Source organism: Sciurus carolinensis, chromosome 10 (assembly GCF_902686445.1).
Source record: "Sciurus carolinensis chromosome 10, mSciCar1.2, whole genome shotgun sequence".
In the NCBI taxonomy this organism is placed as follows: Eukaryota; Metazoa; Chordata; class Mammalia; order Rodentia; family Sciuridae; genus Sciurus; species Sciurus carolinensis.
The window spans coordinates 56,270,999-56,298,465 of NC_062222.1; the positions used below are offsets into that span (position 1 = coordinate 56,270,999).

Sequence of the window (27,467 nt, forward strand, 5' to 3'; positions counted from 1 at the left end):
AATTTCCCTATGCAAGGAATATTCTGGAATTACCTGCGACCTAATCTATGCTCAGTACTTAAATATAGTCAGTGCCTTATTGTGGAAGGTTCCTCATCTGTGGATTTAATCAGTCATCTGTCAAATTATTGGGGGTAAAACCGTCTATCCTACATTTGTACAGCTTTTTTTCTTGTTATTCTCCAAACAATACAGTATAACTAATAACACAACTCTTCATCATATTAGGCATTATAAGTAATGTAGATATACAGTATAAAGGAGGATGTGCATAGGTTGTATTCAAACACTGTACCGTTTCATATAAGAGACTTAAACATCCTCATGTATGAATATCTGTGGGGGGCCCTAGAGCCAATGTAACATAGATAGTGAGGTATGACTAATGTGTTTTATGTACATGTGGCCTAAAACAGTAGTTGATTTAACAGTAAGGACTTAATGGTACTTGTGTTATTGTTATAAATTAATACTTGTTCAAATCAGTGAATATGATAGTTAAAGTGCAAGTTTGGGGATTGCCTCACAAAATAACTGGCTCTAACAATACATTACCTATACCAAGTTATATAAGTTCTCTAAATTTCAGTTACTTTATCAAGAACAGATAGTATGTAGTAAACAGCATGTCTTGTTATCAGTAGGTATTCAATATTTTATTTATTTTTTTATATTGCATAATATTCTAAGCAAGTGTTTTTGCTTAGCCTAATATAGCTTAATCTATTAGCAGTCTGGCAGGATCAGTATTAATAGGTTTCAAGGATCCTTCAGTACATATTCTGTCCATAAACCAAGTTGTCTGCAATTATATGGTATGTATTTATATGTATGTTTGTTAAATTTGCTACCAGAAGTTTAATTCATTGTTTTTAATGCTATTCAACTACAAAACAGCTTTCTTATATTAAAAAATATCAATGATATAAAAGACAAAGCTCTTTGTGCTGGACTGATGGCTCATGCCTGTAATCCCAGTGTCTCAGGAGGCTAATGCAGTATTGCAAGTTTAAGACCAGCCTCAGCAACATAATCTCAACAATTTAGCAAGACCCTATCTCAGAATATAAACAAAAAGGAATGGGAATGTACTTAGTGGTAAGGTGCCCCGAACCCCAGCACCCAGAAAAAAACAAACAGAAAAGACAAAGTTCTTTGAGACTAAAGGAGACTAGAGGGAGATCACAGCTAAAAGCCATGTATGATCCTTGATTGGATCCTAGCTGGGGAGAGATACCTATAAAGGACATTACTGGGACAACTGGTAACAATGAATATTGACAGTATATCAGATAATGATAGTATATCAGTTAAATTTCTGAATTTGATAATTATATTGTTATATTGTATCTATATAAAAGAATGCTCTAAGTGGGAAACATGCTGAAGTGTAAAAATGAAATATCATATATCAGCAATTTATTCTCAATAGTTCTGCAAAAAAGCCTTTATTGCACAGAGAAAGATTAAAGCAAATTTGACCAAAATGTGAAGAATTGGTCAAACATGATAGTTGCGGAGTATTTGCTGTACTGTTCTTTTGTGTTGATATTTTTCAAAATAAAATTGAAATTCAGTATATCTGTAAATTAGGGGCTTTGAATGATGATGAAAAAGGGAAGAGCTCAGAATAACAGTTAATTGATTGAATGTTTTCTTCATTGATTAGAAGGAACTATCTTTTTGGTTTGTTGCATTGCAGTACTGGTGATCAAATTCAGGGCCTAGTACATGTTAGGGAAGCTCACTCTACCACTGACCTGCACCCATCCTTGAAAGTAGCTTATTTTATAAATTAAGTCATCAAAACCATTGTTGGCCAATGGATATTGTTTTGCCCATTTTTTCCCCCTGTTTTGGAGTCACTTCTCTAATATACAAATTGGAAAATAAGTGTTTATGCAATATAAGCAATAATTTGAAATTTTTAGTGAAAAGAATATAAGGTAGAAATTGGAGATTTGCATTTGAATCTAGACTCTGTCATTTGTTACCAGTGTGATCTTTGGTTTAACAATTCTGGTTTTGGGAGGACTTATCAACAAATGAATTTTACAAGTACATTATGTGTAATAAAAGATATAGAGTAATATTGATTGAACTGTAATTCTTATCCCAGTTGCTTGAATAAAGTTTGTTTCTGGAGATTATTACAAATGAAATACTAAACTTTTACCTGTGAGTATATTTGAATTTTAGTCCTGACTAATGTGTAAAATCGACGGCGTCTGCTTTGGCCACTGTTTTCTATAAAGTAATGTATTTTTTTCTTCTTAAAAATTACGTCTCTACTCCCACCCTTTAGTAGTATTAATAAACAATGAAAGGACTGAGAGTAAGTGACTTCCCTGAATAACTTTCATTTATAGTCCCATCTATTTCCTATTTGTGCTATCCACTCACTGGAGGAAACCTCAGAAGTACTTATATGCTGACTATCAGTATTATGGTCATCTAACAATAGCATTTTTTGTCTGTTGCATTAGCAACATTATATATTTATTTGAGTAAACTCAGAGCAAGATTTAATTTTTTTAACTTAAATTTTAAGATTATTCAAAGCCTTAATAAAAAAATCACAGCAAGAACAAACACTAGTAGTATGGAATAGCATATGATATTTTTAGGATAAGAGGCAAAGATGATACTTCAGAGCAGTGATTTTTTTTTTTTTTTTTTTAAACCATTGGGTTCAGGAATGAGGGTAGTGTTTTGACATGAGTTGACAGGATTCTATCCTTTTTTCCTTTCTGTGTTTGTTTTACATGCTAGTCTAGGTAAAATTGTCATTTTTTAAAGAAAAGTTTATTAAAATGGCTTTAAAAAAATAGAACTTGTATTTCTTCATTTTTTAAAAAAGTCAGCTAATAGAAGTACATTGAAGATCTGTGAAGCATGATTTGAATTTATGCAGTATGATGTGAATTATTTAATTAGCAAAATATTTTCTTTGTTAACAGAAACAGATATGCAGTATGCAGCAAAAGTATACCGTGATGATCGACTCCGAAGGAAGGCAGATGCCTTGAGCATGGACAACTGTAAAGAACTGGAGCGGCTAACCAGCCTTTATAAAGGAGGATGAACTGGAATTTTTATTTATACCTTTCAGTGTGCTCTTTATCTCTTCTGTAAATTTAGTTTCATCATGAGAGCTGAAGAAAAAGATTTGATATTAAAAACTGAACTGAATAGTTGGTTCCTGAAATCTTGGGCTGTTTATGACCTATTGGTTCCTTTAAATAGTAAGAACTGAGAACTAAAATTAATATTTATGTTTCTGCAATTTTCATTTTAAAAGCTTTTAAGATTCCTAACTAAAAATGTCTTGAGAAAGGATTCTTATACCTGTAGCAATTCAGTTTTAGTGATTCTCTACCTTTTCCCTCATGTAAATATTTATGGAATGATCATTTTGTGTATATACAGATTATTGCCTTTTTATTTAAATTTTTTAGTGTTTAGCTCCGTAAGACACTTCCTTTAAGTTGATGGAATAAATGTTATATGACACAACTTTTCCCTGTCAGGTGTTGAGTATGTGGAGTTAAAACAGTGAAACATTTTCAGAAAGAAAGAAAACAAAAACTATTTAACTTTGTGTAAAATCTTATAGCATTATCAGCTTAGAGGGAACTGATATTTTTAATATTGCGATTATATTCCAAAATATGTATTGAGATAAATGAACTGGTGTAGTGTATCAGTTTGCTATTTAGTTTTATGAATTGTTAATCCATGCATAGAAATGAAATGCTATACTGATAGATTTTAAAGAAAACAAGAGAAAATGGCTATAAATATTAAATTAAAAAGGTCTTCAACAGTAAATTGCAGTTATGCCATTTGCAATTCCAATAAGTAAAAGGCCCCAAATGTTCGTTTATGTCTTTGAAGGCTGGTAAAATTTATGAAGAGGACTCACCTAATTTTCCCCTATGGAAACTTGAGTTTCTTAATAATCATTTAAGCAGGATCCAGAAGTAAGTGAATTCTATAAATAAGTAATAAGAAAAATTATTACCAAATTATAGCCTTGTGCCTTTTAACCCTATTGCCAACTCTGAAACATAGAGGTAGATTACAGTTCACTTATTTGATCAGAGCATGATTTTTATGGCCACATGCAACAGTGGGCAGAAATACAGTAGCAGGTAGAATAGTGACTTATAGCAAGTCATCCTTAAATTCTGAGCTAAAATCTACTGACCATTGAGTAATTAATTCTGTAGGAATAAGCTCCTTGTAATTAAATCCATAATATAAGTTATAAAAAAACAGTTGGAAATTGAAGTTTTGGGTGCCTATATATTGAGTATGAAACTATTTCATTTCTGCTTCTGTTTAACAGTTGTAATATTGTGATGATTTTCATACTCAAGTTAATGGAACATGAACAGGTTTTGGTAGTTTTTTTGGTGAGAGAATACTAGAGTGAGTGGCTTTTGTTCTTTTAAGGATTTTTTTTTCCCCTGGGTATGTTTGATTTATGACATTTGTTAAATAAAACCGCTGAAACGATATACTCTTAAAAATGTTGCTTCCCCTTTTCCAGGTGAATCAATAGATAATGCCTGATTAAATCAGTACATGAAACTAAACATACTGTCCTAGGAAACCTGGACAACTTACCCATCTTGCTTTTAAGACTGTGACCTTTAAAAAAAAAAAAAAAAAAGCAAAAAACCAATGCTTTAAAAAATATATAATCTTAAGTATTTTTTGAGCTTGTAGAATGAATTTAAAAAAGTCATAACATCCTAATTACCTTTGAAAGCTCACATGTATCAGAAATTTATAAAAATTTTAATGAAAAAAGTTTCACCTTTATTTTTCCAGTGTTAATGTATTAATGTGAAATTTACACTATTGGGATTGATACTTCTTATTGACTGATTTATTTCCTTGAATCCCTGCTTTGAGGGGGTAGGTGAAGTTATCAAATTAAATTAAGTTATATAAAAGTTATACATGACTTTTGGACAGTATTATATTTCAGGTTTATTGCTACATTCTGTTTGATAACCTGTTAGGGGAAATGTGTTTGAAAATGAAATTTTCAATCAACTGTGGGGAATGATTGAGAGTGGCTGACAATTTAAGCCACATAATAAGGTATGTAAGTATAGATTGAGTCCTTAATGTCACCTATATCATGGTGTAAAGACCCAATAAGTACCTTAAAATTTGGGGTTAATTTTAAAAAGATTTTGAGTTGTAACATTTTCATGTTACTCCTTTATGGTAAAACTCTCAGTATTTTGCCATCTTATTTTTAGCCAGAACTTTATAATTTGACTTGATCATTTTAATCACCACCTAAATAAAAGCCCTTTTATTTTTGCTTATTAACTAGCTTCTTTAGCTGATATTTTAGAAGTTTGACAGCAGTTGTATTTATTAATTCTTTACATTTTTTTTACCCCTTTTTATGTACTACTGTCTTTGTGAGGGTTTGAGGAAAAGGAAGTAATACCTTTATTCCTCTTCTTTGGCTTCCTTAGTTCCCAAATAGATCGGTGCTAGTCATTTGTAAGTTGTAGAACTTATTTTGATCAAATAAGATAACTGAATTCTCAACAATGAGAAATACCAAGTTATTTGTCTAATAATCTAAGTGAAATAACTGATTTTGGGAACAGATTGCATTTGAATATTTAATTGTTTCATAATCGTTACATGTTTCTTTGTGATTTATAAAGGTTTGGTAAACAAAGTAAAGTCTTTAAGGCATTTTATGATAATGCATTAAAAGACTGCTTTTTTGTAAGCTCAGGTTTTCACGGGAACAGGAATGTGGAATGCTAGCCCTTAACTTTAATTGCACTTTTATGCTTAGTTTTACCATTAAATCTTTTACACTAGTATGTAAAATAAAAAGAAATGATTATTTGATTTCCCTTCTGAACTGTAATGATTTAAAATGCAGCTATTTAACACATGTGACATATTAATGTATTCTTATACCTTTCATTAAAAAAATAAGTCTCCTACATTGTTAAGACAGTGAAATATTTCTTGATGACCCGAGGACCAAATAATCATCTTTCCAGTTAAATGAGTATTATTACAAAGGACCAAATGGTTAAAAAGAGGAGAATGTATTCATTTACTTAGCTTCTGCACGTAAAGCTTGGGTTCACTACTACCTGTATTACTTACCCATCTTCATCCAAGTGCAGCAAACTGAAAGGGAATTCATAACATTTTTTTTTCTTATCTGAACAACAACAAAACACTAATGAAAATGAACAATAAACCTGAATTTTAATCTTCACTAAATAGCTGAAAACCTTATCTTTTGGCTGTTGGACTACTGCCTTATTAAAATACATAAAATTCTGCCAGTTAATTAATGAAAGAGAAATTAGTAGTCTGGCAATAACTTTCAAATTTTCCTAAATTCACATTTTTAGTTATGGTTAGAATGAGGCTCTTCATTCTCACATACCCCTTTAATAATCTGGCAGGCAACACAGTCCTAGAATTTAGGCTTCCTTTTTGGTTCATGATTATTATAACAGATAATTTCATATTAATGGAAACATTTTTCCTCAAAACATAGTCCTTATATTAAGGATTATGTAACCACATTTTTTTTATAAATTCCCTGTAACTTTTTCTTGTTGGTATTTGATTCCTTTTCATTTAATTTGATTATGCGCTGGTGTTGGGGCCAATAGATTTGTGAATATTCTGTGGATGTGTACCTGTATAAGTGTATATATCTTCCAGCTAATACCTCAAATGTGTGATTGTTTAATATATACCACACTACATTTGCACAGAGCAGGGCTTCCATTAGCAGTGGATGTTCATATTTCTGAATTTGAAAATCAGTTCACAGAATTTCATTGGTGTGAATTCTTTCTTTTGATCTTTTTCATGTTTTAATGCAAATTCCCATACTTCAAATATAATTGTATCTTTCTAAATCTAGCAATCTGGAAATATATAAAGGTAAGAAGTGTTTCTTGAAGTATCTTAGTTTAGTAAGTTATTAAAAATTGGGATGATTAGTTGCCAAGATGTCTGTTAACTACATAGCAGATGACACCTGGCATGAATACAAGTCTCATTTACACAGGAGTCTACAATTCTGATATTCTACTTTGTCATTTAAGAGCACCATTAAAATAGTAAAGATTTTCAGTGACTTTGGAGTATTTTAATCATTGCTTTGAAAATGAATTGTTTTTGAGATTGGATGACTATAATGATAAGAAACATAATTGCTATTTTGTAATTTATATTAAGAAATGCTTCTTACTTTTTCTGCTTTGTTTTGATTTTTAGATTGCTACATAAGACTTTCTTTTCATTTAGTTTTAGTTTGTTTTAAAAAGCTACAGGTAATTTTGAAGTTATGGAATTTTTAATGGAAGCCTTATATAAGCTGAATGAAGTGAAAATGGTAAAGGAGATTACTTTGTCTATAGTGCATTAAAAATTATATAGTTAGGTTTAAAGATGAAATGTCTGATTTGTAAAATATTTAATGTTATATCAGACTTATGTAAAATAAATTTTTCTGTGTGAGAACTGTTAAAATGCATTTGATTTTTAATGAATGTTCTACTGAATGATTTATGAATTTTTGTCTTTCAGTCTCTGTAGTTTATCTCAATATATTAATAAAAAGGTTTGTTCTCACTGTTACAGATTGTTTTATCATATTTTATATATATATTTTTTTCTGTACTTGGTATTGAACTCAGGGGCACTTAACCACTGAGCCACATCTCTAGCCCTTTTTTGTATTGTATTCAGAAACAGAGTTTCACTGAGTTGCTTTAGACCTCGATAAGTTGCTGAGGCTGGCTTTGAACCCATGATCTTCCTGCCTCAGCCTCACAATGTGCTCATTTCATTCAGCCATCCAACTAACGTATGAATGCCTTCTATATCCCAGGTAATCAGCTGGATGCAAGGAATTAATCACTGGACATGACAGAGATTCCTGTGAAATTTACATGTAGCAAAGAAAGTAGTGTCAAGTAAATAGCTAGTTATAATTTTGATAAGTGTGACACAAAATTACAAGATTACGAATTATAAGACAGTATGCATGACCTAAACTATTTTGGGAGGGTCAGGAAATTTCCTCTGAGAAAGTGAGCTTAAACTGACACTCAAAATGTGAAATAAGTAGAAGTGAGGTGAATGCTAGAGAAATAGGCAGTGTGTACTAAGCTGGTAGTCATAAAAACTTTAGAAGAGAAAAACAAAAATTACATGAGTATAGCATAAGAATTCCAGGGCAAGAGAATTAAAATAAGAGACTGGATCTTCATTAAGACCAGCCATGGTGATAACACTATATCTCAAAAAACTTGAGGTTTTTAAGGAAGGAGTTACATGATCAGATTTGGGTTTTCAGAGTATCATTTTTGTTGCTGTTGAAGACTGGAGGGCAAAAGTGAATATAAGGCAGCTAGAAGGTTTTTGTCAAAGGAGAGATCATTATAACATGGACCAGGGAAGGAATACAAATGTGAATAATTTTCAGAGGTATTTAGGAAATAGCACCAAGATAACTTTGATTGGATTTTGGATATATATTGACAGCAATTAAAAACCAGGCTAAATACTTCCAAACATTTGATTATAAAAGGGAATAGAGAAGAATGATATAGCTGGAAGAGGATGTGATTTCTTCAGAAAGATTTTATTTTTTCCATTGTTTATTACAAGAGAACTTACAATTTTTTTTATTCTTTTGGAAAGGGGCAAGTCAAAATTGAAAGTGAAGACAGAGAAAAGAGGTATAATAACATTAAGAACCTGATATGGCAGAGGATGTATAGGCTCTTTTGAAAGACATAAGAATTACCTTAGCTAAGAGAGAGCACCCACATTCTTCCAAAAAAAGGCAATGCACACAGGATAGATTTAAATGCTGGTAGATTTCTTGTGATGAAATGGTATGCCTTCCAGTTTCTTGAAAGCAGTTCATGTGAAGTGGGGGACAGGGAAAGAATGATGAGCAGAAGCTGAGAGTGAAGATGATTTGAATGATCATCTTCACTAAATCATCCGACTAGCAAAAAAGAGGATTTCTGTGGTTCCAGGTTAGTGACAGTTGTATGAATTTTCTGCAGTGTAACAGTCAAAGCATAAGCATGAGAAAGTAATGGAAAGTTGAGGTAATCAATTTGGTTACAGTAGAGGATCCTTGTTAGAATGTGCTCACTAGTAAAACAGTGATATATTAGGCCCACATTAAAAACTGTCAGTTTTATCATGGTCTACTAAAGATTTTTGAGCAGGCAATAATATGCATTATTTTAGTATGTTTTATGTGCTGTTATTAAGTGGGGCTATCATTTGGGTCTTAATTGTCCCTGAAAGGAAAGGTCCTTATGGCAAAGGGTTGGTCCACTGCATGATGCTATTGGTAGTTAGTGGAAACTCTTTAAGAGGTGGGGCCTAGTGGGGGGGCTTTCACGCCATCAATGGTATGCCCTTGGGGGATTGTGGAAACAAGGTCTTTGTGGTCTCTTTATTTTCACTTCCTGCCCATGAGATAAGTGGTTTTGTCATGTCCCACCATAGCCCCAAAGTAATGGGACCAACTGATCATGAGCTGAAACTTCTAAAACTGAGTCAAAATAAACTTTTTAAAAAAGTTGATTATCTCAGGTATTTGTTCTAATGACAGCTGACTTAACACAAGTAACTATTGATTTGGTCTTGCTGAAGAGAAATAAAGGTTCAAGGCAAGAATTGAAAAAAATACAGTGGGGCATGGTGGCACAGGCCTGTAATCCCAGCTACTTGGGAAGCTGAAGCAGGAGGATCACAAGTTCAAGGACAGTCTGTGGGGGGGAGGGGGCAAGAAAAGGAAAAGGCTGTGGTGTAGTTCAGTGACAGAGACACCCTGGATATAATACCCAGTACTGCAAAAAGAAAAAAGATATATATAGGTGCAAAAATTATTGTTAGGGAAGATCAAAAATGAATCCTGACTGGCAGAATCATGGTACTAATACAGACATCTATAGTTTGATTAGGAAAAAACAGGTTTACTGGCATCTTTAGAGCGTAGTAGCAAGATACATAAAAGTATCAAATACTAAATGCACAGCTAAAAATGTAAATAATACAGATGAAAGGTACACATTGACACATTTTCAGGGCATTGTGGAAAGAGAAAAACATAGTAGCAGAAACAGACAAGTAGAAAATGCCATCATCTGAAGTGTGAGGAAAAGAAACCTGAAATAAGTAGGGCAGTGTCTCAGCAGGTAAGAAATTGAAAGGTTTAAAGAAAAAGAACTGATCATCAATGATGCCAATTTCGGTTTATCTGTCAGGTTCACTTAGAGGTCAATTGTAGAGCCCTGTAGTTTACAATTTCATTCACTCAAAGATAACTTTAGAGGGCTGGGGAAATGGCTCAGTAGAGCCCTTGACCACAATGTGTGAGGGCCTAGGTTCAATTCCAGCATGTCCAAAAAAAAAAAAAAGTTAATCTCAAAGACAGCTATAGGAAATAACCAACTCTTTCACTATGTCTTGGACTAGAATTAGTTCCTTTTGCACTCCTACTTTTAGTGACTGGAAATGAAGATCAGTTGTAAACAAGTTCCCACAGATGTCAATTTTCAAGACACTACTTTGGAAGAAATGAGATAGAGAAAATTCTGAAGTAAAGCCATGAACTTCAATTTTCCTTGGAGAGTCTAAGGTAGTTCTCAGCTAGGGTGAGATTTTTGTCCTCCAGGGAATTTTCGATTGTCACAAGGGGGTTTGCTACTGGAATATAGTAAGCAGAGACTAGGGATATTACTAAACGTCCTCAGCTGCATAGTGCAGCCCTCTACAACGAATTATCTGGCGCAAAACGTCAATAGTGCAGGCGTCGAGAATCTTGGGCTAAGGTGATTGGTGACTCCTCCCATTTTACTAAGCTTTCTGATGATCCTACTACTTACACAGGCTTTTGTTAAATGTCCAATCATGGCACCAAAGCAAAAACAAAACAAAAACCCAAAAGATAGGCAGTCCTTAGAAAGCACAGCAACTAGGAAAGAACCAATACGGTGACCACGTATGTTAAAAGTGGAGGTTTGAGAAGCACACAAGATCTACGACTCCTCGACTCAGTCTAGATAAGGCCTTGAGTAAAGAGCACGTAGGGAGACATCCGTGGTCAAGTCAATAGACTATGCAACTGGGTTTAGAAACCTAAATTCTTAGGACTTCCAATTATAGGCGTCTGGTGCGTGCTGGTCATAACATCAGACCCACAAATTTCTTTATCTACAAGAAAAGGTTTTACGATAACGGATCCTGAAAAACCCACGAAACGTAAGCACCCATTACACGTAAGAACGCCTCATAGCACGAACCCTCACGGGCACTCTCGGGCAGAAGGGGGCCCGCAGCCACCTCGCGTAAAACCCCATCACAGCAGCGTCCTCCGGAGGCAGCGCAGCACGCAGGCGCAAAAACAGGCCCGCGTCTGGCCGCGGAGGGGCCGGGCGCGCTTGCAATTTCCGCCGGCATCGCCGGAAATCCCCTGTCATCCGCCTTCAAAGTGCTTCCTGGAGCGCTGCCGAGGTCACGAGTCATGTGACAGCGCTTTGCAGAGGAACCTGTCATTGGAACCTTCTCTGTACAGCGGTGGAACTAATCCGGCAGCCCATAAACCCAGGTAACTGGCGCAACTTTGCCTGGTGTTCAGGCCTGGGCCCCGGGGTGAAGCGGGTGGTGAGTTCGAAAAGGAGAGGTCGCCACTTCTCCGCCTCCTTGGGCCTAGACTTTGGGGTGCGGGGGCAGGAGTGGAATGGGCGGAGGTTAAGACTTCAGGCCGGGTACTGGTCCGGGTGTTGGGGAATTGCGGCCCCGTACGCATAGCCTCGGTGGTCCGAGATCTAGAACTGCGGAATCATGCTCAGCCCTGTCGAGGACTTAGCCCGCTTTTTAGGAGGGGGGACCGGGAGGGCTAAGAAGCCTAGAGGGGAGAGTCACAGGGAGTTTCTCTTCCAGGCGTGGAGATTGATCCTGCGGGAGAAAGGGGTTCGTCATGGCGGATGTGAGTTGATACCCCTACACAAGAGGAAGGGACCTGGGGTGTTGGGGGAGGCTAGGGGGAGGCTACCGAACACCGAGAGGTAGAGCTTCCCAAGCAGAAATTTTGTTTCGTTTTTGGTCCTGCTCCCCGGTTAGGATCTGGAGTGAGAGACTAATGTGAATGGATTTTCAGGGTCCTGAGTTTCTGTCTGGAATGAGTGTAGAGACAATAAGGTACTTCAGTCTGAGAAGATTGTATTGTCTCCACTTCCGAATCCTTCTGGACCTTCAAAAAGGCTGTGTAATTACCATTGTAAATTCGAAATGTTGCCTTTCCCGTCAATATGTGGTTGGTAGGACGTGTGCTCTGGATCCTTTTTGAGTCAGATGTCATTAGCTTCATTCTAGGAATCTAAAATTATTTGTAATCGATATCTCTTTAGCAACACAAGTTCAGTGTGTGTGTGTTTTAGATGAGAGCAAAACTAAACTGGTGGTGTTAACATGGAATAGAGTGAGCATTCAGGATTGGAGAATAGTATGGATTAGAGATTTATAAAACAGACATGATTGATGGAGGTAGAGATCACTATTGATATATGGGTTGACACTGAAATTCCTCAGATGAGAGTATGTAATAAGATAGATTATAAAAGTTTTGCTTAAGTCCTAAGTATGTTCTGTGCTGAATAAACACTTGATATAGTGTCTTTTTTAAAAAATCATATGAGGAAGCTAAATCTTAGAGAAGTTAATTAACTTGTTCAGGATCTTTAAGAATGATAATAGAAAGTCTGTATATGGATGTAGAAAAAAGTTCATAATGTATTCTTAAATCAGTACAGTAGCTACAGGAGGTAAAGTATTGTGAAAAGTGAACTGGCTTTTCAGCTAATTCATACCGTGTTTCCCTTTTCCAGGTATGCTAACATATATATCTTATTAAACTTTAACAATTATATAGGTTCTGTGATTATCTGTTCAACCAATAATGAAACCAAGACTTAGAGAAAAAGGTTAACTTACTCCAAGTTATAAAACTAGTTAATATCAAAATCAGAAATAGAAAGATAAAATGCCAGCAAGAAAAATTATGAATGACTATTTAAATTTCCTGAAGGTGGATAGGACAAGTTTAGAAAAGCAGTGTAAGCTATATAATATGACTTTTTAACATTCTCTTTCAGGACCTGAAGCGATTCCTGTATAAGAAGTTACCGAGGTAAGAAACAACAGTTACTGAATAAATTCTGCGTAGCATGTTAATTTTATGAGGCATTTGTTTCTCTTAAAAATATTTTGTGTGTATTATGTTTGTTATCACTTTTTTTTGTTTGTTTTTTGTTTTGTTTTTTTGTTATCACTTTTAAATAGACATTACTGAAAGTATCATAAGTGATGTTCTTTGAGTTTGCAGATAAATAACATGAGGCCTAGAGGAGTTGTGTGACTTGTCTATCCATTTGCCAATAGTTATATAATTTCATTCTTTATGGCCAAGTAAAACTCCATTGTGTATATTTAATCCATTCATCTTGACGGTCATCTGGACTGGTTCCATAATTTGCTGTGAATTATGCTGCTGTAAACATTGATGTGGCTCTATTTACTATTGAATGCTGATTTTAGTTCTTTTGGATAAATATCAAGGAGTGGAATAGCTATGTCACATAGTGGTTCCATTCCTAGTATTTTGAGGAATCGCCATACTGCCTTCCAGAGTGGTTGTATTAATTTGCAGTCCCACCAACAATGTATGCATATACCTTTTCCCCACATCCTGGCCAGCATTCATTATTGCTGTGTTTTTGATAATCGCCATTCTGACTAGAGTGATATGAAATCTTAGTGTAGCTTTGTTTGTTTTTGATATCAGGGATTGAACCCAGAGGTGCTTTACCACTGAGCAACATCCCAGACTTCTTCTTCTTCTTCTTCTTCTTATTATTATTATTATTAATTTTGAGGCAGGGTCTTACTAAGTTGCTTTAGGGCCTTGCTAAGTTGTTGAGGCTGACTTTGAACTTGAGATCCTCCTGCTTCAGCCTCCTGAGCTGGGATTTGAGGTGTGAGCCACTGTACCTGACTTGTTTTTTCTTTTGAGAAGTTTCTGTTTATTTCTTTTGTCCATTTACTAATTGGATTATTTGATTTTTTATGTAAACTTTTTGAGTTTTTATATGTTCTGGATATTCCCTATCAGAGGAGTATCTGGCAAAGATTTTCTCCCATTCCGTAAGTTCTCACTTTATGTTCTTAATTGTTTCCTACTTTTAAGGGGAAACTTTGCTGTGCAGAAACTTTTTGATTTGACTACATCTCTCTTATTGATTCTTGATTGTATTTCTGGAGTTTTAGGGATCTTTTTTTTTAATTTATTTTTATTGTAAACAAATGGGATACATGTTGTTTCTCTGTACATGAAGTAGAGGCATACCATTTGTGTAATCATACATTTACTTAGGGTAATGGTGTTTGATTCATTCTGTTATTTTTTCCTTCCCCCCCACCCCTCTCACCCCTCTTTTCCCTCTCTACAGTCCCTCCTTCCTCCATTCTTGTCCCCCCTCCCATCCCCCCATTATGTGTCATCATCCGCTTATCAGTGAGATCATTCGTCCTTTGGTTTTTGAGATTGGCTTATCTCACTTAGCATGATATTCTCCAATTTCATCCATTTGCCTGCAAATGCCATAATTTTATTATTCTTTATGGCTGAGTAATATTCCATTGTATATATATACTACAGTTTCTTTATCCATTCATCTATTGAAGGGCATCTAGGTTGGTTCCACAATCTGGCTATTGTGAATTGAGCAGCTATGAACATTGATGTGGCTGCATCACTGCAGAATGCTGATTTTAAGTCCTTTGGATATAGGCCAAGGAGTGGGATAGTTGGGTCAAATGGTGGTTCCATTCCAAATTTTCTAAGGAATCTTTAGAGGTCTTTTTAAGGAAGTTGGTGCCTATGCCTATATGATGGAGTGTTGATCCTATATTTTCTTCTAGCAGTTGCAAAGTTCCTGGTCTAATTTTGAAGTCTTTGATCCACTTTCTAAGTGGAATTTTGTGCAGGATGTGAGATAGGGATTTAGTTTCATTCATCTACTTATAGATAGCCAGGTTTCCCAGTTCCTTTTTTTTTCACAGCTTGTTTTTTCTCCAACATATATTTTTGACATCTTTGTCAAGTATCAGATAACTGTTAAGTATTTGGGTTTGTCTCTGTGTCTTCCATTCTATCCCATTGGTCTTCATGTCTATTTTGATGCCAATACCATGCTGTTTTTGTGTAGGTCTGGAGTATAATTTGAGATCAGGTACTTTGATGCCTCCTGTATTGCTCTTCTTGCTCAGGATACAGGACTTTCTCTTGCCTACATGCAGTTCACTTCATGTACCATTTTCTAAATTAGGCTCTTGTTTTAAGGTTAACAAACTTCCTTTTAGATTTAGAGGACTTTGTCACTCATTCAGAATTCACATTTAGTTTAATGTAGAAAAATGTCTTTTTTAGCAAGTGCTGCTTTCTTCTGCACTCTTATAAATAACTCAGAATTGCTCAGAATTGCACAAGAGAGAGGAATATGACTTTCACATTCTAGAAGGAAGTCATTCAGAATTTATTGATTAGCCTTTAAAGTAATACAGCAGAATCAGTGGTGAGATCTTTTTTCTTATCTCTCAAATATGAAGTTTGAAAGATTGTGGATATTAATTTATTTTTGTAGATAGGGGAAAACACCACTTATTTGGAATTTTACTTGAATTTTCAATGTGCTTTAGTTATTGGTTTGTGCCTATAACTCCCCTGATATCAGGTCACAGGAAATTAATGACATTGTTTTCTGGTTTTGAATTTAACTACTGTATTTTTCTCATGTATTCAGGAAGAAAAAAGTATTGAGGTTTTTAACTATGAACTAATTGATTTTGTGTTAATATAATGCTTGAATTCATTTGTATTCTTTTCCTCCTAGTATTGGCAAACTGTAGAGACAAATTGTTGATTCTGTTCTCAACCCAGTAATCAGCAGTACAGGCAGTCCTAGCTTTGCATGCTAATACAGGTCCATAGAAACAACAATACATGCTGAAAAGAATTTAGAAATCAGTAGGGAAAACAGCCATTGTTTTGTGACCTTTAAATTTTAAAAAAATATTAAAAATTGTCCTGTTAAAAATATGTAGGGGAATTAAAACCAATACTAAAATGAAAACTTACTTAGTACACTAATTTAAAACATCGGGAACATTGAGAATTAAAGTGTTTTCTCTGCAAAAAAAAAAGCTTATCAAGAGTAATTTTAAAACAGTGTTTATTTCCAGTGACTTGAGAGTCTGAAGCAGAAGGATTGCAAGTTTGAGGTGAGCCCCAGCAACCTAGCGATGCTCTCAGCACCTTAGTAAGACCCTGTATCAAAATAGAAAATGAAAAAGGCTGGAGGTGGGTGATGTCGGGGATGTGGCTCAGTGGTAAAGTGACTCTGGGTTCCATCTCCAGTACAAAAAAAGAAAACATAAAAAGTAAAAACAGTGTTTAACTGCTTCTTTTCATTTACCTTCAGAGAAGGAGCTGGATTCTTTTCTATATCTTACTCCATTCTTGTTTTGGATCAGCTGCCCACTTCTATCCTTCATATTTTCAGGGTTGTGAAACATCTCTGAAATTTCCTTTAATGCGAATTTTTTAGATTTATCTATTTTTTAATGTCACATGGTTTGTTACCAGGAGACAAAGTCTATATGTTTTGTTATCTGTCTTCATAAATTGGATGATAGATTCCCAGTGACCAGTCATCAACACACTTTGAAAGAAGTGATGATCACAGAGAGCATCTGTTAATTACACGGTTATCTATATAGTGATTTGAAGAGTTAGCAAAGTTTGTAGCTTATGCAGTTATTCAGTAAATATGCCAGGATAATTGAAATTCCACCACGCTATGGGGAGTGGTGGTATTTACTAAATCACAATAACTAAAAAATGCAAATTGGAACAGTGTAAAATGAAAGCTTTCTGTATTTATCTGTAGTTATTTTATTAGAACCCTTGCATTTTGAAAGGTACTAAATTGGAGGGTGGGAGAACACTCTACTGGTGATACAACATGGGAATAAAAGCATAGTTTATCCACTTAGAAGACTTATCAGTTTAAATTCCTATTTTAAACACTTATAATTCTTGTTGAAGAAACAAAAATAAATTGCATTCAGTGTTCTTAACTTATAAAGCCACCATTAAGTTGCTCTTTATTCACCTGGAGACCTCATAAATAAAGTAATAATTAATTCTAATTAACAAAATTGATTCAGTGAAAATCTTACTTTTCCAATTTTTGATGTACTCTGAAAATTGAAGTGTGTGACACTGGGCATGATGAAGTCAACTAAGAATTTAAGAATAAAAATATTTTATTATTGAGTAGTGCTAAAGTTAAAAACAGTTGAAAAGTTTATTTATTCTTTGAATTCTGACATCTTTAATCTTTTTTAAAAATATTTTTCATTATAGATGGATACAGTTTGTTTGTTTATTTATTTATTTATTTATTTATTTATTTATTTTATGTGGTGCTGAGGATCAAACCCAGTGCCTCATACATGCTAGGTAAGCACTGTACCACTGAGCCACAACCGCAACCCTCTTTTATCTTTTACGTGAAGGAAAAACATCAGTTGGTAGTGCCCCTACAAGAGGTATATTCAGTGTAAGAATATTTGTAAAAAGATAATTAAAATGTTTACATAATGACAGGAAAGTGATTAATGCCATCCTTTTTTTTTTTCATAATGACTGAGTTCAGTTTGACTCTTATTTGTGATCATTTCTTAAAGTAGGCATACTGTATCCCAAGAACAAAAAGAAGGAAGAAACAATGTAAATACTTTGATTTGTTGCTAAATGTATGGATTTGAACCCTTAGCTATGAACAGATTCTTCAGAGCTATGGGTTCATGGTTTTAACTTTTGTGCTCTGTGCTTCTTAACAGTCAGGTCAGCCAGCTACAGACATTAATAGAATGTGTACTTTTGAATTCTGTTAAGTATCATTCTTATTTGTATTTTAAAATCTAGCTATGACCCAAAGAAGTCTTAGGCTTTAATAATCTCAACTTTTCCTGTTTTTAAATAAACAAATATTTCATAAATATATTTTAAATAAGTATGGTGTCTTTGGGGGAGTAGGGAGTTTGGAGATTGAACCTAGGCCTTGCTTATACTAAGCTCACACTTTGCACATGCTCTACCACTGAGCTATACCCCCAACCTCAGTACGATGTCTTTGATTACTGATGTAACATTGTTTTTAGAAAAAGAATGGCTATTTTAGTAAATTTTAGATTTCTGCAGAATGTGCCATAATCTTTAATGCATTCCTTGTAAAAGTGTAATGTCTTTTAGTGAATCACAGTTATTTTTAATTATTAGTAAATCTGTTTATATAGCTCTTTGTCCACTGTCTATAATTGAGTCATTTGTATCTTTTTATATTCGTGCCTGATTTCTATAAGTGGGTACTTTAAGAGTGTAAGCAGTTTTTCTCCTTTCTTGGACTTGTATTTCTGTGAATTTGCAGTCCATCAAAAAGAAAGTCCTTTTATTTATTTTTTAATTTTCAGTTTTTGTACGGGGGATAGAACCCAGGGGCACTTTACCACCGAGCTATATTCCCATCCCTTTTTATTTTTCTATGTTGAAACAGGGCCCTCTCTAAGTTGCTAGGCTGTCCTCAGTCTTGGGATCCTCCTGTCTCAGCTTCCCCAGTCTCTGGGATTATAGGTGTGCACTATCATGCCCAGAAAAAAAAGTTCTTTTATTTCTTCTTTTGGTTCATTAGTTTCTATTTAAGTTAATTACCATGGATATTAGGGGAAAAAAACTACTTATTGTGGCACAAATTTTTCTAAACATTTTTGTAGTACTCTTTTTAAATTTGCTCATTTTTGAGTGGGCAATATATTCATAAAGTTCAAAATACAGAAGTTAACTGAAGAACTGGGGATGTGGTTCAGTGGTAGAGCACTTGCTTAGAATGCCTGAGGCTCTAGGTTAATTCCCCAGCACTGCAAAAGGAAAAAAAGAAAACGTTAACTGAAGGACTTAGAGTGAGAAGTTTCCTATCCTTATGCTCCAGCCACATAGTTCCCCTGTTGGAGATACCTGTTGTTATTTTTATGTACCTACAAGAAAACGTGGATGTAAGCATGTGTATTTACACAAACACACAAATAAGCCCTAACATTTTGTTACATAATTTGTTGTTTCTTTTACACATTATATTTAAAACTGGATATTTTTTCACTTGGAAGAATATAACTTTGAGATCATTCCTTCTTGGTACATAAAGAACTTTCTTTTTTATGTCTGCAAAGTACTCCATTGTATGTATATATTATTATTACTTATTTAACTTGCCCTTCCTAGAAAATTAAATTTTTTATCTGTCTTCCTTTCAAGTGATGTTGCTGTTTATAACTGCACAAAATGATTTGCATGTGTGTATCTGTAGGGTATGTTTTCATATAACATAGTTTTGAAATTAGAAGATTATATTTATTATTGTTTTTCTAAAATATTTTTAATACATAGGTGATTTTAGTTTTGAATAATAATAGAAAATCATATCAGTAATAATACAGTGTACTATAGTAAAAAATAATATGTACAGTCACTTCATTCTTTTTTTAATGGAAAAGTGAAATATTTTGTAACTTTTCCATTCAGATTTTAATACTATTAACACTTCTCTGATGTAAAAGTTTTTGGCAATGGGATTTTCAAAAATTTAATTTCGGTATTCCCCTCTCCCCGACATAGTGCTGTGATTGAACCCAGGACTAATTTCAGTATCTTAACATTATGTTAATATAAACATTTTTACTCTAAAGTTAAAACATTAAGGTTAATACTATAAGGAATAGATAATTCTGAATTAGTCTGAACATTGAACATATCCCTTAGTTGTACTTTTCCAACTTTATAGTTACAGGGAAATAGGTTTTGGTTATAGTTTAAAAGGTTTCATTTAAATATTGAAGTTTGGGAATATTTTCCATATATATACTGGGTATTACTTTTGCCCAGTCCTTCTTATTTTTTATTTTGAGACAGGATCTTACTACCTACTTGGAGCTTTGCTAAGTTGCTGAGGCAGACTTTGAATTTGCAACCTTCCTACCACAGCCTCCCAAATCTCTGGGTTTACAGGCATGTGCCACCGCACCCTGCTCGGTGACTATTAACTGCCATACTCAATAGTAGAAGAAATGAGAGAAAGGAAAAAAAATTTTTTGACCCTATAATAACTTTTTCTGCTTAAGTAAACCATGGAATGATAATATGTTAGCAATTTTAATGGAGAATCAGCTGTTTTAGATCTTCACCAAAAAAATACACACATGTAAAGATTGTAAACATGTTAGTGATACAGATGCATTCAATTTTTGAAAAGAGTTTTGGCAAACACATTATAGGAGCATAGTATGTTAATAATTGAGACCCCAATTGTTTTTTTCAGATATATACATGAAAATTACCATTATGACTTTGAGGCATGTATTTTGAGAAAATGGAATGTTTTATAATATTTTAAAACTTTTTTTCTTTTTCTAGTGTTGAAGGACTCCATGCTATTGTTGTGTCAGATAGAGATGGAGTACCTGTTATTAAAGGTAAAGATGAATATTTACATGCAAATGTCCTATTTGCTCTGGACTAAAAATGTATTTGCATCTGGGTAGTGCAGAAGGCATATATATATAAATTATTTCAACAGATTCGAAGATGGTCTAGTTCCACGAGAAATATTTGCTTTTATATGTTAAAGGCTGAATTGGTACCTGTAATACATTATATTTCAAATATTAACCATCTAGAATTTCAGCATGTATTTATCACAGGCCCAGTTTCCCATTGAAGTCATTTATAGATTAATATAAACCATTAGTACATCTAAGTTATGAAAGTGACTATACATAGCTGGATGTATTTTACACACAGATACATATATATATTTGTATGTATATATATTTATGTATCAGATATATGCATATTTATATATATGAGTCAATTTTGCTAGTAATTTTAGAATAACATCCATATATTTGGATCGTTGTATATTGATTGTCTTGTTTGATCTTGCCTAATTTTCTGCTTCCTTACTAGAAATAGATTTTTAAAAATTTTAATTTTATAATTCTTCAGTTAATCAGAATCTAAGAATTTTTTGGCTGATTTTCAGCTTTTGTTTTTGGTTAAGAATATATGGTGTCACAGAGTCAAAATATAGATTCAGACGCTTTTATCATTTCTCCTTTATTGTATGGTCAGAATGCATGTGGCTAGTTATACTGAAACACTTAACTTTGCTGAAGATAAAATAATGTTCTGAACACTTTCTTAAAATTTATTTTCCACCTGTGATTATCACATAATTTTAGACTTCGGAATTGAAAGTTTTAGAAGTCTCTTGGTTTAGTTCTTTAATTTTATAAATGAAGATGATCAAATGCAAACAGTACATTACCCATCCAAAGTTGCATATGAATCATTGACAAGAAAGTAATAGAAACCATCATTTCCTGATGTGTAGTCCAGCATGTTTCCTAACCCACCAAACAACATGGGTGACCATGGTCAGGCCCCTTGCCTTTTCTTAGTTCTATAATGAGGACTTTCAACAATCTCAGATGATTCTTTAGCTCTAAGGTTCTTCCCAAGGATCTATGTGATACCTTGCACTCAGCACTTATTTATACAATCAATTCCAGTCAGGCCTTTTAATGAAACAAGTAGCCAGTTGTGGGAATTTTGTTTTGGTAGTGGGGATTGACCCCAGGAGTGCTTAACCACATCCCCAGCCCTTTTATATTTTAGAGAGGGGATCTTGCTTAGTTGCTAAGTGCCTCACTAAGTGGCTGAGACTGGCTTTGAACTTGCCATCTTCCTGTCTCAGTTTCCCAAGCCACTGGGATTACAGGCATGCACCGCCACACGCAGCCTGTTGTGGGATTATTAATGTCTAGGAGAGATGCTGCTGCTCCTGGCTTTATGAGAGCTAAAGTTTTTGTATTATTTTTTCATTATTTTATTCAAGCGTGACTCTCAAATAACCAGATTACTCAGTATATTGAATGTGTTGATTATGGATTATGTCTTAAGGTAGATAGCAAGAAAATACAAACTTTTTTTTGTGGGGGGGTGAGTACTGGGGATTTAACCCAGGGGTACTTTACTACTGAGCTACATCCCCAGATCTTTTTAATTTTTTATTTTGAGATAGGGTCTCACTAAGTTGCTTAGAGCCTTGTAAAGTTGCTTAGACTGGCCTCAAACTTGGGATCCTCCTGCCTCAGCCTCTAGAATCACTGGGTTACAGGTGTGGGCCACTACACCCAGCACAGACATTTTTATTCCTATAAAAAATTTAAAATGCAAAAGTCAGCATTTTCTCCCTTAGTTATTATCATGGAACTTCTGATTAAGCAATTTTTTCCACCTAAATTTATGAGAACCAGTTCAGTAGTATGGTGTTTAATATTGTAAAATGTAACTTTTTGATTAGTTTTTTATGGATTTACATTAAAAAGGGAGTGATATAAATCTTCTCCTTACCATATTCTCTGCATAATTTTTACTTAAATTGCTTATTTTTCCAGTGGCCAATGATAATGCTCCAGAACATGCTTTGAGACCTGGTTTCTTATCTACTTTTGCCCTTGCTACTGATCAAGGGAGCAAACTTGGACTTTCAAAAAATAAAAGCATTATATGTTACTATAACACCTACCAGGTAAGTTCATTATTATGAAGTAGTTTTCTGATTTTAATTATCCTTTTGGTGTCTTTAATATAAAATAGCGTGTATAGTGATGATAAATTTTAATTTTGAAGGGGATAAAATTTTTAAATTTTAACCTTCAAATTGGTTATGTTGAAACTGTAGTAATTTTTTTTTTTTAATCTATGGAAGAAGTCATTTCTATTTGATGATTTTTTAAATCTAGTTTCTATTTTGGAAGAGAAAGAACAAAGGCAAAACTCTTACTAACAAGCCTTCATGCTAGTTCATTTCAGGACACAAAGGATGATTTAAAAAATAAATACAACCATTAAGTTGGTACTATAAATATCTCATTTTTTACATTTCTGGGTATTAAATGAAAGCAATATTGGTTAAAGCAAAGGCACCTAATAAATATTGTAGTAATTTTTTAACATTTTTTTTGAAAACTACTTAGAAGATTTTAAAATAAAGTACACGTTACTCTAAAAGGGTAAGTTTGATCATTATTAACTCCAGTAGATGGTGCCATTAGCTATAAACAGCTATGATTTCTCAAACAGAACACTTTTTTGATGTTGTGACAGATAAAAATATTAAGAATAATTTAATCCCTTTCATTTTCAAGACATTTCCTAGAATAAAATTATGTATTTTTCATATGTATTAGGAAAAAGATTATCAAATCATCTGATCTACTCACCAATAAGAATTAGGCCGAAGCTCAGTTTTTTAAAAAGTAGTTAATTAAAGTTAATTTAAATTGATAGTTTAATTTATAAATTAGGCACAGTAAGATTAACAACAATAACTTGCCACAGGTCTTAGCAACCTTGGCATATAACTTTTTTTCTTAGTAAGTTGGAAATGTTCATCTTTTCACTTAAAGGAAACTCTTTATGGCCTTTCTTTGGCATATCTGAATTGCCAACATCACTCCTTTTGTACATAAGATCCATAAGTTACTTTAACACAAGCATTAATGTGACAATCAAGTTGATCCAAGATGACTACTAAGTGACTAAATTGGATAGCAACATTTTCAGTGTGCTTATGTTGAATAAAGGGCTAATCACATCCTGGCCAGAATAGAGTGGCACAGTATGATTTCATCATGCTATTAAAATGACATGCGATTTAAAATTTATGGATTATTTTTGGAATTTTTCACTTAATGTTTTTGGAACATGATTGTATTTTGAGTAACAGAAACCTTGGAAAGCAAAACTACAGATAAGGGCAGGGGAATTGCTGTACTTGAATGACTAAGAAATTATTACCTTTAGCTAATTATCAACTATTCATTGAACTTCTATTATGTAAGTAACACTCACTTGGGCTTTAGTTTCACTTTGAAAACTTTCCAGGCTAAGTGGTATTAATGTCTCTGAAAGATAATGTTTATGTCCATTTTATGGGAATATTTACTCTGAGCTCATTTATATTTCATGATGTAATAACATGTTAGGCTAATAACATTGCCTATTTTAAAATTTTTGAAAGATTGAAAATTTCAGTTATTATGCTACGTTTTCATAATGTAACATTTATTTAGATCTTATTTTCTTTGTAGGTGGTTCAGTTCAATCGTTTACCTTTGGTGGTGAGTTTCATAGCCAGCAGCAATGCCAATACAGGTGTGTTTTAGTTACCCTAAATATAGCTTTTAATTCTTTAATTACCATACGTATGCAGTATAATAGGAATAATAAATTTCAATTCCGAAAACTGCCTAATTCTGCCATTTACTTCCTTTGACCTTGGGAAATAACTTCTCTGAATCTTGGTTTCCATATCCATATCTTGGTTTCCATATGTATTATGGAGCTAATATTTGCTTTCTGTATCTTATGAGCTTACTTTTTTAGTTTTCAGATGAGACAGTGAATAGAGCAAATAAAGTTTTTGAGATAGGAAGAAAAGTTAAATGTTATCCTGAGTGCTACATCTTGTTCATATTAAGACAGTTTAAGGAAACAAAGAGAGGGTAGAGAAGATAACCAAATAAAACACACGGAATAATCAAAGATGATTTACCTCCATATAGATCAATCAAATTTAGAATTTTTAAAATTGAGAATGATAGTGGGAAAGATGATTGTGATTGAGAATTTGAAAAGCATAAAAAGATTGAAGACATTTTTATTCTTCTTAAGGGCCGAAGAATTTGAGAACAAATACTAAGAAGTGTAAAATTCCATGATATCCAGTATCCTTCACTGGGTGTATATGTATAAAATAATGATAGTAGTTAGTTGGGTTGTGTATTTTCATACCTATTTGGGTTAGGTGGGATTTTTTTTTCTTTAAAGGTTTTTCTCCGTCAGATTTTATTACTGTCAAGAACCATCAAAAATTTCTTCTTTTGTTTTCCTAAGCTGAGCAGGTTATTTTGCTAATTGTGTCACTGAAGCCTGTCCTTAGATACCTCACTTTAAAATGAGGGGTTTAGATTTGATGACCAATAGATGTCTTCCATTTCCAAACATTTTGAAACTATAAAATACTATGTGTGAAAATATTTTTCTAATTATGTAGCATAGTGGTATATTTTAACTATAACTAAATTGTAATATTTAAGTCACAAAGTTATTCCATACTAAGTGATTGGGTTATTACAGGTTGTGATAATGTACAGACATATTTTAGTATTTAGAACCTATCCTTGAGAGGCCAGATACTTTTAATACTCTTTAAAGAGGGTAAGTTTGTTTAAAAATAGATACTATCTAATGTATATAACTTTCACTCTGGTAAATTAAGGGGACACTAGGTATGCTAACTTTTAGGTGAGTTTTTCCTCTGAGATTTATCATTTAACTTTTTAAAGAAAATAATTATTTTATTTTATTTTATTTATTTATTTTTATGTGTTGCCAAGGATGGAACCCAGTGCCTCACACATGCTAGGCAAGTACTCTGCCACTGAGCTATAGTCCCAGCCCTGGAACTTTTTTAAAACATGTAAATGTGTTTTATACTCTTATTATTTGTCTTTATTCTTTCATTTGAAATACCTATTTACATCTTAGCTTTATTGAATTCATAAAATAAATTTCTGATATCTTTGATCAGTATTGAAGTAGCCCATTTACCTCTTTTGATATAATGTTAAAATATGCTTAGGAAAAAATATGTCACTAGACTGGGACTGTGGTTCAGTGGTAGAGCACTTGCCTACCACTTGCTAGTATGTGTGAGGCACTGGGTGCAATCCTCAGCACCACATATAAGGTAAGTAAAATAAAGATATTGTGTCCATCTACAACTAAAAATATTTTTTAAAAATAAAAATATATTACTTATTTAGTGACAATTGTGTATTATCCTGAAGCAGTGCATATTTTGAAACATAATAAATTAAGATTTTCCTTTCAAAACTCTTAACAAATTTGCAGTGCATATAATTTATCTGTATCTACTAATACAGATAAATATTTTTTAATTCACCAACTTTAACAGTAGATGAAAATGGAATGTGAACTTTGGGTTACTTTGTTCAGAATTAGAGTATATTGTTTTAGTTCTGGGAAATAAACTGCCTGATTTACTTTTTAGTAACTAACTTTTGGGATAAAGGAAATTTTAAGTTAATGACTTTCAGGAACATTTTTCTGACAATCTAATTTTTCAAATCTCTTTGTTTTAGGACTAATTGTCAGCCTAGAAAAGGAACTTGCCCCATTATTTGAAGAATTGATAAAAGTTGTGGAAGTTTCTTAATGTGACAGTGGCTTCTGATGAGTGTCTTGTCTTCATTGTAACAACACAATATCAATCCAGCAATCTTTAGAACACAATAATACTTTTATCTATGTACTCAAAAAGGCCCCTTTTTCCCCACCTTATACTAAAGAAAGAGGCTATAATGTATAGACAGATCAATTGTTATATTTACTTGCATAAGGTCTTTTCTTATTTAGTGAGATCTTGGGATACCACAGAAATGGTTCAGTCTATCACAGCTCCCATGGAGTTAGTCCAGTCACCAGATATAAATGAGATTCTGTTCAGTGGATCAGAATCAAAATGGTACATTGATCCACTTGAGCCATTATGTGCTCCCTATTGTACAATACTCCCAGGCCTGCAAGAACGCAGCAGACCCTTTTTATTGTGAATAATAATGACATATTTTTCTTTATATTGTGTTTTATTTCTTTACATTGAGTGTGGAGGAAGACAAAATGGCTTAGTAAAAGTAATAAAATCAGTACAATCACTAACATTCATTTGGATATATTATTTCACAGTGTAGATGAATATTACTAATTGATTTCATTCTTCTCAGAGGGTGCTGCTCTTTAATGAAAAGAAAAATTATAGCTTATGGTGTTTTTTCCTACTTTGCTTTCTATAACCAATCAGTGTTTTAATGTTTGTGTATCTTATAAAATTTAAATGTGATTTGTTACTGAATTGTTTCCAATATCAGTATGTATATAAACATGATAGTATAGTCTTTTTTCATACATGAGTTTAAATAAAATAGTATTTTTAAAAATATAGTTTGAGCACCATATAGATATTTGTTTTTTCAGACTTTTTCCAAAAGTGTAAAGAATGTAATTACTTAATTCACTCTTTCACCTACACAAATAAGTTTTGAATGTTTCTTTCAGGTATTGATTTTAAGATTGTGTTACTGAGTGTAAACTG

The 27,467-nt window shown here is 33.4% G+C and overlaps 2 protein-coding genes across 3 annotated transcripts in view; both read left to right on the forward strand.

Moving 5' to 3' along the window:
• Dnajb14 (DnaJ heat shock protein family (Hsp40) member B14) overlaps positions 1-4,736 on the forward strand; it is a 41,693-nt gene extending 36,957 nt beyond the window's left edge. For both annotated transcript variants that reach the window (XM_047567486.1, XM_047567488.1), the window contains one exon: positions 2,961-4,736. In XM_047567486.1, the coding sequence (XP_047423442.1) occupies positions 2,961-3,085 (125 nt within the window). In that variant the 3' untranslated portion in view covers positions 3,086-4,736. The remainder of the gene's footprint in view (positions 1-2,960) is intronic.
• Positions 4,737-11,549: 6,813 nt separating this feature from the next.
• On the forward strand, positions 11,550-27,036 carry Lamtor3 (late endosomal/lysosomal adaptor, MAPK and MTOR activator 3). The gene is made up of 7 exons (XM_047565653.1): positions 11,550-11,659; positions 11,995-12,040; positions 13,206-13,240; positions 20,639-20,697; positions 22,684-22,817; positions 24,382-24,445; positions 26,458-27,036. Exons 2-7 carry the CDS (start codon positions 12,032-12,034, stop codon positions 26,529-26,531), a joined length of 375 nt encoding a protein of 124 aa, XP_047421609.1. The 5' UTR covers positions 11,550-11,659; positions 11,995-12,031; the 3' UTR covers positions 26,532-27,036.
• Positions 27,037-27,467: the final 431 nt, after the last annotated feature.

Excerpts from the sequence above, each read along its gene's own strand:
- Lamtor3 (XM_047565653.1), top strand. Across the intron at positions 20,698-22,683 it reads TGGAGTACCTGTTATTAAAG|TGGCCAATGATAATGCTCCA; the intron begins GTAAAGATGAAT and ends TTATTTTTCCAG. Across the intron at positions 22,818-24,381 it reads GTTACTATAACACCTACCAG|GTGGTTCAGTTCAATCGTTT; the intron begins GTAAGTTCATTA and ends TTTTCTTTGTAG.